This window comes from Aptenodytes forsteri, unplaced genomic scaffold (assembly GCF_000699145.1).
Source record: "Aptenodytes forsteri isolate BGI_AS27 unplaced genomic scaffold, ASM69914v1 Scaffold23, whole genome shotgun sequence".
Lineage (NCBI taxonomy): Eukaryota > Metazoa > Chordata > Aves > Sphenisciformes > Spheniscidae > Aptenodytes > Aptenodytes forsteri.
In genome coordinates, this window is record NW_008796043.1 from 5,544,547 (window position 1) to 5,560,906 (window position 16,360).

A 16,360-nucleotide genomic window follows, 5' to 3' on the forward strand; every position below is an offset into this window, starting at 1 on the left:
TAAGTGTGGTTCGAATCCTCCTCCCTTTCTTCTTGGGTTCCTCTTGTTTTCCACCCTCTCCTTATTTAATTGAACTGACACACACACACAATGACAACTCAGTGGGCCTTTTGGAGAATATTTCAGCTGACAAATGCGGTCTTGTAAGTTATTTATTAGAGTATGTCTTAGTAAAAGGCTAATGCCTTACAGTGGTCAGCCACCTCTCTCTTGCTGTTGCAGACATGTTTTTCATGCTGCATTTCAGATTTCCTCAGAGTCTTACAAGTGTTTTTTGGTTTTTCAGTGATGTTAATCACCTCATAGTCATTTAATGTCATGCCACATTTTTCTCCAGCTCTATATGTTTTATCTAGAGAGGAGGTACACTGACCTGACAGCCTATACATTTATTTTTCTCATAACAGTGCTGTATTTTTTTCCTTTGGTAATATAGTTTGATGCCTTATACTTGTAACCTGCTGTTCTTTTTAATTGCTTACTGTTATTAATTATATAGTGGTAATGTTGTTGGCTTGAGACATTTGGCTGTAAAAATACATCTATCATTATTGCCATTGGATCTGCACTAAATTACCCAAGCTCTGTCTGGAAATGCTTCTCTGCATTTCTTCAGTGAAATTTGAATGAGGGTTAAATCAAGACTTTCTTGTGCCTCTTCACCTCCAGCTAGGTTTCATGCCCTCATCCTGCTTCTGCTCACCACCTCTTCTCCTCCAGCCTTTTCAGTCTACCCCCTTTTTTCTTTATTGTTGCTATTACGTCTGTTCTCCTTCCCCAACCAGTCCTTGCCTGTCAATGATACATCTCTTTTCAGCCAACTCTTCTCTGTTTCTCCTACTCTGTTGTTTTTCCTCTTTTCCCCTTATTATTTCATGTTCATAACTTTCCCATTCCGCTACCTGAAAGTTCACTGGAGAGGGAGGATGTTCTTAGGCACCACTCCTCAATTGCTAGCATAGTGGGAAATGATGTCTGATTCAGTGAGGAATTAGGTTTGAGGTTTGATGCAGAGTTGGAATATATCTGCAAAAGTAGCCTTTAGAATTAAAAAAAAAAAAAAGCCACCCCACAAACATGTAACAAATAGAGGAAAAATAACTAATTGACCCTCATTATTCTTTTATCCATGAAGAACTTTTAATATAGAAATCCCAACAGCTGTTTGTTCAGCTCAGTGTGAAGTCTTAGTACCAGCAGAGAAAGTGGGAAGGTGAGTGGAGTAGGTTTAGAATGAAGTCTGGTCCTTTTTTGGTATGTGAGCCCAAAGCTGCTTGCTTGCTTTATAGCAGGATCAAAGAGAGAGAGACAGGGAAAGGTTAGTGCAAATTAAAATTGAGCTTTCTCATGCTTTCCTAAATAAAACAGCAAACTAAGTCAGATGAGCAATATAAATACTACTTCATATTAAATTGAGCTTTATCATTTTAATATATTGTTGTACAAGAAGATCTCCCCTAACTGGCAAAGCAGTTTGCTCGGTGAAAAGAATCTAATTAAATGCCCAATTATCAGCATAGACCTGAAGGCCTTAACAGCCTGAACCGCTTCTTCCTCCCTGATTTTTCTGAGGGCTGGGGGGAGGAGATGGAGGTTAAGAGGAAAGAAAGCAGGAAGTTGATACACCCCTAAATGATTTTAAGAGCTGGATCAATATCCCAGCAATTGCTGCTCATTTCAAAGTGTCCCTCACCTATGTAAGAAGATGCCAGATAATCTTTGACTCATGTAATGGCATTCAGATTTGGAAAAAATTATCAATAGTATCTGATGTATTAGAAAATATGAGGAGCACTGTTACTTCTTCATGCTATCAATTCAAATATCCAGTAATACAGGAAAGCCCTATTCTATTCTATTCTATTCTATTCTATTCTATTCTATTCTATTCTATTCTATTCTATTCTATTCTATTCTATTCTAGCCTAGCCTAGCCTAGCCTAGCCTACTCTTTTTTTTCCAATTTCCTTTTTTCATCCCCTTCTTTTAAGGGTAAGCAGGCAATTCTTTGTAGGTTAGATAAACAGTGTTTCAGCATTTAGAGACTTTATCTTCCAGACATGTAATGGCTTCATGCCAAAAGAAGGAAGGCAACTCTGACCCTTTCTGTATACTCAGAACAAAAGAAATACTGATGAGAGTTGTGTACAAAACATAATTTCTACTGCTGGTCCACTGTGATGTGGAATTAATACTGATGCTTCGATTGTCTCCATGCAAGAAGATGTTTTCCCGGTAACCCTAAATTTAGAACAGGTTGCGTTTAGTTTATGCAACGTGAAATACCCTCTCCTAGTTTAACAATTCATGCATTCTTTGTGCAATACTTCAAAGTAGATAAACCTGTACTTCCACCAGTTCCAGAAGTCCCAGGTGGGTGGGCAATACTGGTAGGTATTTAACATCAAATAACAGAGAAAGCTGGTTCTCCAACCAGAAAGCAAGAACAAGAAAAAGAAACAGTGAACAAAAATACTGAAATTAAATTAACAAAGCTAAAAAAGCCAGAAGTTTTTACTTATATTTTACTCTTCTTAGTTCTTCTGAATACAAATGTGACATTTTTATTAGATTTTCCCCCTACAGTTTTATTAAATTGTTAATAACTATTTTGTTCAGGCAATCTCTGAGCCATTCAAATTGTAATTTTACTTTACTACAGAAGATTTGGTCCAAAAAACTTTCTTCGTGGAAAGAAATAGGCTTTTAGCTCATAGAAGAGAACAAAGAAAAACTTAATTCTGACCTTAATGCTGACACTGTGTTCATAAAAATGGGCAGATTAAGCAGGGCCTGGTTCTTCATCCACTAGAATTTAGTAAGAGAGTTTTCATTCTCTGTTTGGGATGGGAAAACAGACATTTAGCAGCTCTGGGGTTTGGTTTCTTTATCTGTAATATGCAGATAATAATCTGTATCTCACTGTGCAGTATAAGGATGGAGGGCTCAACCTTGCACACTTTGGCAGAATTTAGTCCCACAAAAAGTCTAGACAAGAGTCTAGTAAGACAGGAGGCCTGCTCCCCTGAGTTAGTTATGCCAGCATTTGAAGGATCCGTCTCCAAGTTTTTAATCAGTGAGCACTAAGTGCTTTTTGAAAAGGTAAACGTTGAGCTGGATCATCTGTCTACAAATACCTCATACCACTCAGCTTATTCTTACTGGTTTAAATTTCTTTTTATATCCCATGGTAAAATTGTTTCCAAAATAAGCTCTATCACATGGGATTTTATTGCAGTGATGAAGTGTAACCTTGTAATGTATATAGCTACGTGATGCAACACAGACATTTTTTGAACAAATTTTAGTACCTTTTCCTGGTGCAGTTACAGACAAGGAGTAGCAAATTATGCATGTCCTATCAGTTGGTGAATAGCCCTGTTGCTGAATTCCTGAACTCTCTCCTGGTAGCCAGTTGCCCAGAAAATGCTGTTCTTTGATGGAGAGGGCATTTGCTGCATTTAAATCGTTCTTACTTGAGCTGAAAACATGACAGTTATTAAGAAATAGACCCTGCCAGTTGCCCTTCTTTTCTTTTCATCCAGCCTTACCGAAGCCAGACAATTCATGGCTTTAACAGAACATACAAGGCACATGTGGTAAGAAGAGTTCACTTACAAGCAGCCAAAGTGAGTGCAACCAAGCAAAAAAGTGAACAGTTGGTGAAGTGAAATGCATCCCTTGCTTCAGACAAAAATGCAGTGGAATGAAAGATGCAGTAGACTGGCTTTCCCTTAAGCAGATCTAATTTCAAAATCTGGCCCTGGAGAGATGAACTTTTGCTTTAATTGAGGAGGTGGATCCCAGCTCTTTGTCACTCCATCAATCAGCACCCTTTGCTGTAGCTCTAGCAATACACTGCAGAAGGCTGTAGGATTTATTCCCTGCGTGTAGAATAAGGCTTCCTACCTGGTGCTACTAGGAGCCAGCGTGGCCTGGCCTCAACGGCACAGTGCATATCCCATCCTCTTCCTTCTGATGTTGGCCAGTGTCCTTCAAGACAGAGTCATAGCCTGGTCTCAACCTTCCCCTTGGGAGGCTACAGTTGTTGGTGACTCGAGAGTTTAGGATTGTTCTTTACATCTTGTCCACTTCCTTCCTCAGGCATGGGCACAGCCTTGCCCAAAAATCATTCTGAACTGAAAAAAAAAGCAAGGGGAGGGACATTGCTCAGGTTGCGGCCTGATGTGTCGAGTTTCCCAGTCTCTGGCTAACATCATGATTTTGGTTAAAAGTGGTATTAAGAGTAAACACAGGCCACCGTGCAGGCCTGCCTATGCAAGCAGTAATGTGTGGCACAACAGGGACGTGCAGGATAACAGTGCCAGGAGGGTGAGGAAAATATTTCGTTCCCCCACCCTGCTGATTCCATACACGTGGTGATCTGCCCTGGACAGTGCAGGAGAAACACAGGTGTACTTTCCGTCCAATCCTCCATCCTGTCCCATCAGGATTGAACCGTTAGTTAGGACTTCAAAGAACCCTGTTTTTCCGTGGCCGGTTCTTCTCACGGCTGTAAATTCCAGCTGTATTCTTTTTCCTGCTGCAAATTCCAGCTGTATGCTTTGCCTTTACTATGTCTCCTTCTTTATCGCTATATTCCCATGCTTTTCATGTCAGCTTCCAAAATTAATACCATGGTGGATAGTGTTTTTCATGGGGGGCAGGGGGTGATAAAGTTTGAGAAATTGAAAATGACAGAAGCACTATTACAATCGGGGAGAAATTATGAACGTGGTGCTGAAGACTTCAGGCACTGTTTCATTTCAGCTTCCAGGCTTGGAAGAGGTGGTGTGTGTTCCTTAGCAGGTGAGGAGACTTGTCACGCACTTACTTGCCATAGTGGGCCCTAAGACCGAATTTCGAGCAGGAATGAGATTGTCCTTAGTGGCACGGAGAGGCTGATGAGTGTGTGGGTGTGTGGCCGGTAGAATTAAAGGGATGCAGACAAACACAGCACTATAAATGAGGAAGCATGGATGGCTGTATACTCTGCAAATTATAGTGTTGTACAGTGTATTTTGTCCTTCCCTGGTTTTCAGTGTGAGATGTTGTAGCCGAGGGGTTAGCTGTCATCCATTGCGTTCCTTCCTTACTCCTCAGATCTGTGGCTTATAAATGTGTGCTGCAAAATTAACTCGGGGAAGAGTGGAAGCAATGTGAAGAAGGAGAAATTGGTTTAGGGCCATGGTTTGCTTGGTAAAAAAAAATTATAAAGAAAACACATTGAATGTAGGAGCTGTGCATGCTTTAGACCTGAAAAAAATACAGGGACTGCAGGCCATTTCTTTCCTGTGTTGTATGTGGAGGGCAGAGTTTACACTGCTTCTTAGCAGATGCTTTTGAGCATGGACCCAGCCTCGTGATGATTTACCAGGAGGACATCATCATCTTTGGACCTTTGCCTATAGATTTATTCAGAGTAAAAGGCAGAAGGACCCTTCTGGACAATCTCGAGGGTGAATAAGGAAAGAGTTACTTATAAACTGTTACAAATTGGTACTCGGTAATGGCTGTAGTGTTGATCAGACAATATAAGAGGGCCCCCAGTGGTTACCGACTTAACAGCTGCATGTAAGTCAGCCAGTGAACATTTGCTTGTAGCTGCTCTAGTTTTGTTGTTATTGAAGAGCAAGAAGCATAAACATGGGACACAGTCTAGAGGCTGCTTAAAGGGTTTCACTTGTTTAAAGTGTATATTGAAATGTCAGGGCCTTCCGTGAAACGAACGAGTTGCACGTTGAGTTGGTAACACAAATTGGGCCAGGTCATCTAAAGCAGTGCCTTAAGTGGGGGGGATCTCGCCTGCCGTACAAGTAACTCAGTAACTGCAGCGTGGGTAGCTGGTACAAAGACAGAGGATCCCCAAATGTGAGTATTATGCTCAGCACGAAGACTGATTTTGTTTGCTTTTATAGCTGGTTATCAAGTTAGTTGCTGAGATAATGGGCTGCACCTCAATTAAAATCTACCTACCCCCATTGAAACATTTAATATTTGTGTAAATATTAAACATTTATATGAATATTAAATGCATTTATTTAGAATTGATTCATGTTTACATTTTCCCACTATCTGAATAAAGATTACAAATGGAAAGTCAATTACTTATGCAGAAATTCTGCATGCATCAAACTCATATGTCTACCAGCAGTGGGTAAACCGTCCTCATCCATGTTGCGAGGTCTTAACCATGTCCAAACTCATATCCTAACCATGTAAGGGCAACAGTGAGCAGCAGTTCTGTGCTCTACAGTGGGTACTTTGTTCTTGCCTTCCTTATGGAGTTGTTGGATCCATAATATGAAGGACGTGCTGACTTGTTTTACGATGTACCACATCAAGGAATGCAGTGCATGGTTTTCTGTTAGATTTGGAAAAGTGCAGGCTTTATATTAAAGGTTCATTTCTTTTTCATCGTTCAGCTAACTCATTTGCACTGTAATGTACTTTCTTATTCCTCCTCCTGATAGTTGCTGCTTTTATACCTATTTTGCAAGCCATATTTTTAGTCTAATCCATACAGCAGTTGTCTAAAATTCCATAGCATTGCTTATTTCTTACCTATAACTCTTAATAAAAAATAGGGCTGTGCCAACCTATTATATCCTTAATAGAATATTCTAATGGTTATTAAATCAATTGACTCTGAATCTCACTTTAATAAATGAGTCAGACAGTATTTTCCAATTACTGTCAGCCGCCACCTTTCCAAAGAGCAGATTATTTTGATTGAATTTTTTAAAGCTGTTCAGCACTTTTTTTTTTCTTTCCTTTTTTTTTCTTTCTTTTTTTCCCTGAGTGAGAGCAAAGAGCAGTAGCTCTGTTGTGCAGGGAAGGAGAGCCTCTTGGACTGTATCTGACACTCCATTCCATTTCAGATTTATCCCAAATGGAAACTGAAAATGTGACATTTCACCAGTCCTTTATTTATTAATGATATCATACTTTGCACTTCCATAGCACCCTATCAAGTTGTTTGCTGAACATGAAGAGCTAGACAGGGGCCAGCGTGTAAACAGAGCCTTTTGCATCCTCTTTCCACATCTGGCACCTTTGCAAGAGCTGCCATACCCTGGCTCTTTCATGCTGGTGGGAAATAAAATGCTGGCCGTGCTTTTAAATTCTCTATGGAGAGCAAAACAGGGACAAAGCCTTGTTCCCTCATCCTTCTGCAGTGCTGTGTGACCCAAGCAAGCAGGCAGTTGTGTGCCCGGACATGTCATCTTAAACCTTTTCAAAGGCAGATGGCAGTGATTCTGGGTCTTCTCTGTATGGTAGCTAGTCCTGGACTCTTCTCCAGCTCCACTGTCCCAGTTGTATTAGAAGTCTTAAGGGATACTAATTAGGTCAGCCTGTTAAAGTAGAAATTAAAAATTAACACCTCTTCTTTAGAGATGGGTAGTCTGAGAAACACAGGCCATACTGTCATGCCCAAGGTGATAAGAGTAAGTCAGGGTCGGAGTTGGGAATGGAACCCAGCACTCCTGGCTCTTCTGCCAGTACTGTAACCTTATCTGTCTCCCTTAAATTTAAATGATGCTGGTCTCATGTTCTTGAATTCCAGGGCTGGAACCTTGCCCTTTGTTCCAAGGATGTAGCGCAGAGCAGGTGACGTGCACAAAATGGGTGAAAAAGAGTGTGAGGGGAGGGGTTGATAACTCCCTGAACAGCGGGACTTAGGAAGAAAATTATTCTATTAGTTATACAAATGTAGTCATATTTTAAATGCGGTCTTTAGAACTAGGAGACTAAAAACATTTTATTTTTAAGAGAAAGCTTAGATTCTGCACAAATTGATGTCTCTTGCCTGGGGAAGTTTCCTATCTGCCCCAGGCGAGTGTGTGAGGGGATTTTTCAAGCCCTGTTTATAAGCCTGTAGGAAAATTGGATTTGCAACATACAGTAATCAAAGTGGTTTTGATGTTTGTGACCAGGAGATCGCCTCGGATCTGAGTGATACGGGAAATACAATAGGGTCACATTTAATGGGGTTCAATTCTTCTTGAACAAGTACAAACACTGTGTGACTAAAATTAGTTTTGCTTCACCATCAGGAGTGCATGCCTTTCTTCCTACTTCTTCCTCATTAACAAGGTAATGGAAAGAGAAAAAAGCCTTCTCTGTCTTCCATAGCTCCATATAAAAATATTTCTTTTTAGGAAGTCTTTCTTCCTTGGAATGTTTGAAGAACTCCCCGTTCAGTGTTCCCATGCTCAAGAATGATTAGCGTGGTTCATTTACACTTTGCCAACAGTAACTCTGTGATTTGAGAATTGGCATCGATTATCTTCACCTTGACATGTGGAAGATCCTGAGATGGAGCTCCCTTTGTCCTAATTGCTTTGACTGTGTATCAGCACAAACAGTTTGATGAAGAAACTTCACCCTATAGGCTTTCTAGCCCATAATTACCCTTTGCACCGTCTTCAGAACTATCTGTTTGGTGATGATGACCATGGCAAGGAACTGAATGTAGGAGAAATGGTCTGATCATGTGTGGCAGTCTGTACATTCCTCATAAGTGATTTGCAAGTTCAGGGAAGAAGAGGCATTTATATATGGTTTGTTGAGCCTTCCTCCTCTTTTCAGTACGCTGCTGTTCTGCAGCTTTGCCCACAGCTGTGGGTTGCTGCCTGTTGGGAGAGCGCGGCATAGAGCCTGCCTCGCAGGATGCGGCCATCTCTCTTAGATGTACAGACTGGTGCATGCCAGGTTCTTTTCCCTCATGCTCCCCTTGATGGTGCTTGCGTGGGCCATACTTGTCGTCTCTCAGCAGCAGCAAAAGCAGAACACACTGGAAGGGTTTGTCAGTGATGGTGGAAAACCCAAAATCCCAGGCAACTCTTGAGAATCCACTAAAATTTTCCCTGCTAAGGAAATAGTTAGCATATATTTGCTAAATGGTTGCTAATTTATCTATGAAGAGTTACCTTCCTGATGAGCATGTGTCACCTACCCCTAATCTGCCCTTGGGAGTCTATCGCACGGAGTATGTTCAGCCAGCAGTGCCTGACTGCCAGTGTGACTGGCTGGATGGGATGCATACCTCAACAGCCTGTGCTCCGCTGCCTCAGTGGCAGTAGTCCTCGGGCAGAGGGGATCGACGGGACCACTGGCCTTTTTCAGCTGACTCCCAGAGCAGGCCTGACATTTCACACCCCTCTGATAGCTTTTCAGTGTGTGGAGGTAGGCAGGAACATTGAACGTTGCTTTAATGAAAGTTTGGGTAGGGGATGAAGGGAAGTCTGCGGTTTGCTGTGTGAGCGTGTGGGCGATGCTCGGACATGTTTGTCTATACCCGTGGCACCACTCTGTTGTGCTAAGACTGACAGGAAGACGGGAGAGTTAAAAAAATGGCCACGTGCCAATGTGTCCATTTTAAAGAGCCAGAATGGAGTCCTACATTCCTCTCTCAGTTGCTACATGAAAAACACGGTTTTACCATGAAAGGCAATGGAGTCGCCGTATATATGAAAATTGTGAGAGCTAGCTGTTCAGTGGAGAGCGAGCTCCCCAGTTACGGACTGTTGTCAGGGCAGAAATTTTTGTAGTCAGTGTGTTTTTACCTGTTTACGCCAAAGGAGACACCCTGCCACCCAACCCCGATTTTGTGTAAATCTTTTGGCTTTGTTGGTTTTCATCTGCCCCTTACCTTCTCATTATAAAGAGCTCTGACGCTTCGTAGGAAACCACACGACGGTATTTTTCAGTAGTCCCACCTGCAGAACGGCCACCACCACCTGGCTTAGCTTGCGCTGTCTAAAGCCCACAAATTCCCACCCTTTGCGAAAAATGCTGTGACTTATGTGAAGGCTATTTAGCTTTTGGACTAATGAGAAGTGAAAGCTGAGGGCTACCACTGAAATTTTTTCAATTCTGGTAAGTCACTAAGGATCATTTTGAGAGGGCGTGTGGCCCCACTCAGCTACACAAGCACCGTGTCATGTTTTCTTTACATTGGTGGGCAGGATCGTTGTGTGCAGTACAAAACGTTGTCTCTGTTGTCACCATCTACAGCAACTGCCAGCCGCGAACGTCCGTCATTACGGTCACTAATCACTGCAGGCAGCGCGCTCTTTGGCAGGAGGTAGGCAGCGTGGCATTTAGGTGTTTCGGGGTGGGCAGGGCGCTCTCCTAAATCGCTCCTTTTCACCTGAGAAACGGTAGGGAGCTGTGCCAGTCGCCAAGTGTTTTATTCCCGCTTGATTTTTAATAATCAGATACAGTATTTACCTGCGAGATCAATGCTACTCGTGTAGCACACCGGTGACATACAGAAGGACCTTTTCTAAGCTGCGCTGTGGGAATTGAGGCCTCTGCAGCAGGGCTGGAAGCCACTTCTTACCTAGCAACTGTTTCTAAGTAGGACAGCCGTTGACTGCCCTCATGGCGGAGTGGATGAATCCTGCAGCACCCTCAGGAAGGGAACCTGGTGCCAGGCACCAGCCGGCCTTCGGAGGACAATGGGAGGAAGCGGAGGAACAAGCGGCAGGGAGTGGGAAGGGTTTTAAAGCTGCAGGACCTTGACGGGAAAGCTGCGTCAGGAGATGCACCCGGGGACTCTTCTGAGCTGTTAAGAGGAGAAATGCAAATAAAGGGAAAAAAAATCTAGGACTGTCAGAAAGGGAGCTGGGAAATCCTGCAGCTTGCAAAAGGTTTCACGTATGCCCCTGGGACTAGAAACGTGGAGCAGGAGTGATGTGAGGGTATAAACTACCCTCCCCTGTCATGGTGGTTTTACAAGAAACACAACGTCAGCCAGAGTGCCAAAAATGTGTGCATTCACAGTTCTTACCCATGATAGACGGGATGATGTGTGAGCGGCGTTAAATTCCTCACGCGCTGTTTTGCAAATGTACTCGGTCGTGATCGTGTGACTCTGCTAAGAGATGGTGTTTCAGGTCCCACTCACCATTTCCTACTGAAGTCTAATGCTCTGCATTCCTGTTCGGTGGTAATTGTATGTGGAAAATCCGTGCTTTTAATGCCTAGTTAAGCCTTGTACATTCTGAAACCTTCCAGGTAAAAGAACATGTTAGCAGCCGTAGGTGCTACGGGGCATCCAGTTTCCTGAGCTTAGGAAAACAAAAAGTCTTTTCAGTGCATAGATCATGTTGGACTGGCTCTTTGGTAAGGGCTGTAGTTAATGTCACTTTTCCTTTGATTTCTCCCGCAGATGAAGGACTGAACCATGAATGCAAACTCTGCAATCAGACGTTCGACTCTCCTGCCAAACTTCAGTGCCACCTGATAGAGCACAGCTTTGAAGGCATGGGGGGCACCTTCAAATGTCCGGTGTGCTTTACAGGTAGGAGGCGATCACTGCTTGTCCTGCCCTTAGCTTATGTGTGCAGAACTCCTCTTACAACTGTGTCATGTGCTGGCTTTAGGTCAGTTTTAGGAGGGAACATTACATTTGTGCTCATCAGTAATATTGATTAGAAATCGTTTAGAAAGCTGAGCTTCTTGGAAGGTCAGGCATTCATCTGTAAGAACTGCATTTCAAGCTCTTCTATCGGAAGTTTGAGTTTCTTGTAATTACAGAAGAGATCGTCTGTTACCTTCCACGGTATCATGCTCATTACCGTCATGTTCCAAGCTTGCCGAGGTTAAAACTGCCCATAAATTTGTGCTTTAAAGCTACAGATGTTTCATCTAAAACGATATAACTCAGAGCAGAACTTGTCCCCGCAGGCCAGGGCTGCTAGGCATAGTCTGTGCAGCAATATTCTCCTCTGATCGGGTAAGAAAGCCCGCTTGCGTGTGTTAGTTGGCTTGTGGTGAGAAGAAACACCCTTGTAATGTGCTTTAGAAAGCAAACCATGCTGTCTTGCCACAAGTCAAGTTCTGCTCTCCCCTGACACAAGTCCAAGTGTGGAATAATCCTCCCCAAGTCAGTGGTGTTATTCAGTAGTAAAACCCAAGTGAGAAAATAACTTGACCCAGTAGGGCTAAGCACTGCAGTGTTTGGGCCATAATGAGGAACAGAAAAATGCTGTTGTTGGAAATGAAAGCACATTAAAAGGATGCCTACAGAGTTGTTGTGAGTTTTTTTAAGGACTTCTTAATAGAACATTTCATAAAATGATAACCTAAAACATAAGCGTTAATATGTAGCTTACATGCCCAATTTTGCTTTACAAGATGAAAATCAAAGATAATCACAAACATGACAAAACACACTTTGGGTATTCTCGCATCAATGGCATGCTAATTCTGGAAGCCATTCAAGGTTTCTGTTCTCCATTAATGGGAGTGAAGGATTTTCACTGATAGGCAAATAGACCTTTTAATACCTTCATTTTACTTCTCTTTGTTTGGCAGCTCCCCTCCCAATAAAACCTAAGTGCGCGCTACAGAGGAAAATTAAAGTTTAATTTTTCATCTCTCAGATACAGTGGCTGGTGATGATTATTACCTCACTGTGTTCAGGTTTCACACATCTCTGTGGGTTATAAAATTAAAAAAATACATAGTTCATCTTCACTGCACAGCTTGTCATAGTAATGTCTGAGTGTGGATAGTACTGCCGTAAACAGTTTGCCTGTTAGGCGTCTGTGTTCAAGAATTCTTTCAGTTAGGTGGTTTTTTTGTTTTTTAGTTTTATTACTGATTCTACGAATTTTTTTCCCTTGTCTTTGTGTACACATTATGAGGTGATCTTTTTTTAGTGTAACGCCATGGGTCTTCAATTTCCAAGTTTGGGGGAGTTGTAAGCACAATATAAAAACTCGCATATGTAAGGAGTACCAACTGACTGTTCTCCATGTGAGCAAGATCCCTGATAAAACTAATCCTTTAATGTTTGAGCCAGTAGCCTTGTAAAATGTGTTAAAGAGTATGGAGATAAGTCGATTCCAATCTGTGTGAAACACTTTTTCCTTTTTGCTGATGGGGTAAATAGACACCAAGCATTAATCATACGCAATGGTGTTTTATTAGCAATATGCCATTAAATTATTTCAGCATGTCTTGCTAGAATATTAACAAGAAGTAAAAATCACCAATATAAGTTTTATATGGAAAATGGAATCTGATCTTTTTTTTTTTTCCGGGGTAATGAGAAATGTGATTAAAATGTATGACTCAGAAGAACAATATTCTGATGGTTTTTGTTGCCTTGCAATTAGAATAATTTTAATGATTAGGAGTGGAGTCGAAGTCAAATGCCAGCATCTTTAATAAATCCTTTCCCTGCCTATACAGATTAACATTGTAGATGCAAACTTTTTTAGGTCACAGTGCACCAGGCATCCATCAGAAGTCAGTGCTGCCAACCCAAACACTGCCTCTGGCATATACAATTTAATTATTAATAGTATGTCTCCTAGGTAAACTGTTACACAGTCTTAGGGCCTTGTTTTGTAGTCATTAAAATTGAACATGTTTATATTATTGAAACCCTTGCATTCAGTGTGTAGGCAGAGTTGATCTTAAAGTATCCAAAGAGAATTTACCTGCAGTTCTGTTTCACATTTATAGACATTGCCCCAGTGTAGCTGTGGGATATAATTTTTAGCATTAACACATTTAAATACAGAGCTGTTTGTTAGCTTTAACTTTAGGCATACAGAGTAAACAGGACTTTGGCATCTATGCTTTTCAAACCTGTTGGTTGCTAGGAAATGTGTCTTGTGTGTGTTCAATCAAAGTGCAGTAAGCATGAAGAAACAATTCTGAAGAGAAAATGGCATTTTTAAATTCTTTAAATTTGAAATCTTCATTGTTTGTCCTGTTAGGGTCTTTTTTTTTTTCTTTGTTTATCTGTTTCAATTCATTCATTTTAGAAGAAGGATCACTCTTTGTAGATAAATAGTGTGACATCTGAGTGTGCCAGCCTAATTTTACCTCTCGGAATTGCTGAGTGTTAATGGGAAATAGTTTATAAAAAACTCTTCACCTGCAATATGAAATAATGAAAAGCTTGTTATTTGTCTAATATTCTAGTGTTTGTCCAAGCAAACAAGTTGCAGCAGCATATTTTCTCAGCCCATGGACAAGAGGACAAGATCTATGACTGCACACAGTGTCCACAGAAGTTCTTCTTCCAAACAGAGCTGCAGGTACCACACTTGTTACCTGGGGGTTATAATAGCATTATGTATTTGATAGCTGAGTTCAAAGCTTTACTTGCCATGACTTCCTCTGATACTTGCTCAACATCAGGATGGGAATGAGGGAAGGACAAGAGAAATTGCAGGTGATTCAACCCATGCTGCTTCAAAAAGGTGCTGGCAGAAAGGCACCTGGTACAGACCTGAATTTTGGGAGCCACCTTTGGATTCTTGCTCTGTAGGTTGTTGCAGCTCAAGATATTCTTGAGGAGAGAGAAATGGGCATCCTATTTTTCTCTTTGATATCCATAAAACGTTTACTCAAGCAGTGAAATGGAAAATAAGTGTATTCTTTTGTCTCTAAATGTGAAAAGCTAAGCACTGAAGTAGGAGTGTAGGGATGGGGCAAGGGGGTGGAGGAGGGAAGTAGACAGAATTTGTTTTGGTTTACCTGCTGACCATTTCCCATAAATACTAACTTGGTGGGGAAAAAAAAATAATAGGGTCAAATTAATGGTGCACTGTCTTCTTGTGTTCTGTTGTCAGACTTGTAATGATACTGTTTACTAATGGTAAACAAAAGGACAGAGAGGAAGAAATAAATGTTGAACAAGATCTGAAACAATTTTGGATAAAGGGGTTATTTACGATATATTAACATTCTGCACTGCTTGTCTTGCAATGAGAAGTGGTGGTGTGTTATTTCTGATGTGGTGTTACACTTTGAGACAGCAGCAAAAGATTGTTCCTAAATTATTTTAATATATATTGAAGTATTAAGATAGGTTGACAGAGGAAAAATTTTCAGGGTCTTTGATGGTCTGGATGGGTGGAACAAGGAGAAGTATTTGTACAGTAAGGCCTTTCCTACACCATCCGCCATGTGATTTTTATTTGGAATGAAGAGATTTTTACGCACTTAAGGTTTTTTTCAGTAGTTTTTTATAGCGTGGGCCCCCATCTCTAAGTCCTTTGACTAAGGTGTCCACAATTAATTTTGCTTTGGACCAGAGCTGGATTTCATCTCCTCAACAAAGGCGAAAGGCTAGTGAGGCATGTGCACACATATGCCCATTTAGTTTTTCACTTACTGAAAGTTTTACACACTGAAAACCTGATATTAATGTTTGGCGTGATGATATGAAATATTTCTTTGGAGAAAAAAGAAATCAGAGCATTTAAATCATGCATGAATTCATTGTGTAAGAGATTGGTATTTGTATCAATTGCACTGCATTTTCTCTTTCCTAATTTCTTTCTGCATGAAAACAATATGGAATAAAGCCTTTCTGATAGCCTTCCCTACCTCTTTCTCGGTGGACCCCTAGGTCATGGGAGCTCCTGTAGTACCTGCAGTACCATATCTGTAACACTTCAAGGTGCCTGTGCTGTTATCCCTCTCTTATTTTTAATAGATCCAAATCTGTTTTGTTGATTGTCCATGCCAGGTATTGCATGCAAGCTCTGGCCCAAAATGGAAAAGGAGGACAAGGAAAAGAAAATAAAAAGTTAGACATTTAGGGAAAAAGACAGTCATACATAGTAATGGACAGGAAGAGGGAAGATTGAGTTTTGAAGTCAGAAAATGATCTGGGTTGTGTAGAAAGTTATTAGACTTGTGGGAAAAATAAAGGAGAAACTGAGTGGAATGAGGAAAGGTCAGAAACTAATTTTGTATGTGTTTCTTTCACAGCATGGTTTTTGTGGAATCATTTTCTTTGCTTTTTTTGGTCAAAATACTTGTTGGGCTTTTTTGCTAAGTATTTCCAATAAGGTTGTCCTGGTTTCAGCTGGGATAGAGTTAATTTTCTTCCTAGTAGCTGGTACAGTGCTGTGTTGTGGATTTAGGATGAGAATAATGTTGGTAACACACCGATGTTTTAGTTGTTGCCAAGTAGTGCTTACACTAGTCAAGGGCTTTTCAGCTTCCCATACTCTGCCAGCGAGGAGGTGCACAAGAAGCTGGGAGGGGGCACAGCCAGGACAGCTGACCCAAACTGGCCAAAGGGACATTCCATACCATGTGACGTCATGCTCAGTATATAAACTGGGGAAAAGCTGGCTGGGGGGGCCACTGCTCGGGGACTGGCTGGTCATCAGTTGGCGAGTGGTGAGCAGTTGCATTGTGCATCACTTGCTTTGTATATTCGATCATTATTATTATTATTACTATTATTACTATTATTAGTATTGATATTTTACTTTATTTTATTTCAATTATTAAACTGTTCTTTTCCCAACCCACAAGTTTTCTCACTTTTACTCTTCCGATTCTCTCCCCCATCCCACCGGGGCAGGGGGGA

At 41.3% G+C, this 16,360-nt stretch overlaps 1 protein-coding gene across 1 annotated transcript in view; it reads left to right on the top strand.

The window, feature by feature from the left end:
• Positions 1-16,360, top strand: part of ZNF521 (zinc finger protein 521) — a 221,555-nt gene that overhangs the window by 178,410 nt on the left and 26,785 nt on the right. The window contains exons 6-7 of the mRNA XM_009285634.1: positions 11,180-11,311; positions 13,951-14,066. Coding sequence (XP_009283909.1) covers positions 11,180-11,311; positions 13,951-14,066 — 248 coding nt within the window. The remainder of the gene's footprint in view (positions 1-11,179; positions 11,312-13,950; positions 14,067-16,360) is intronic.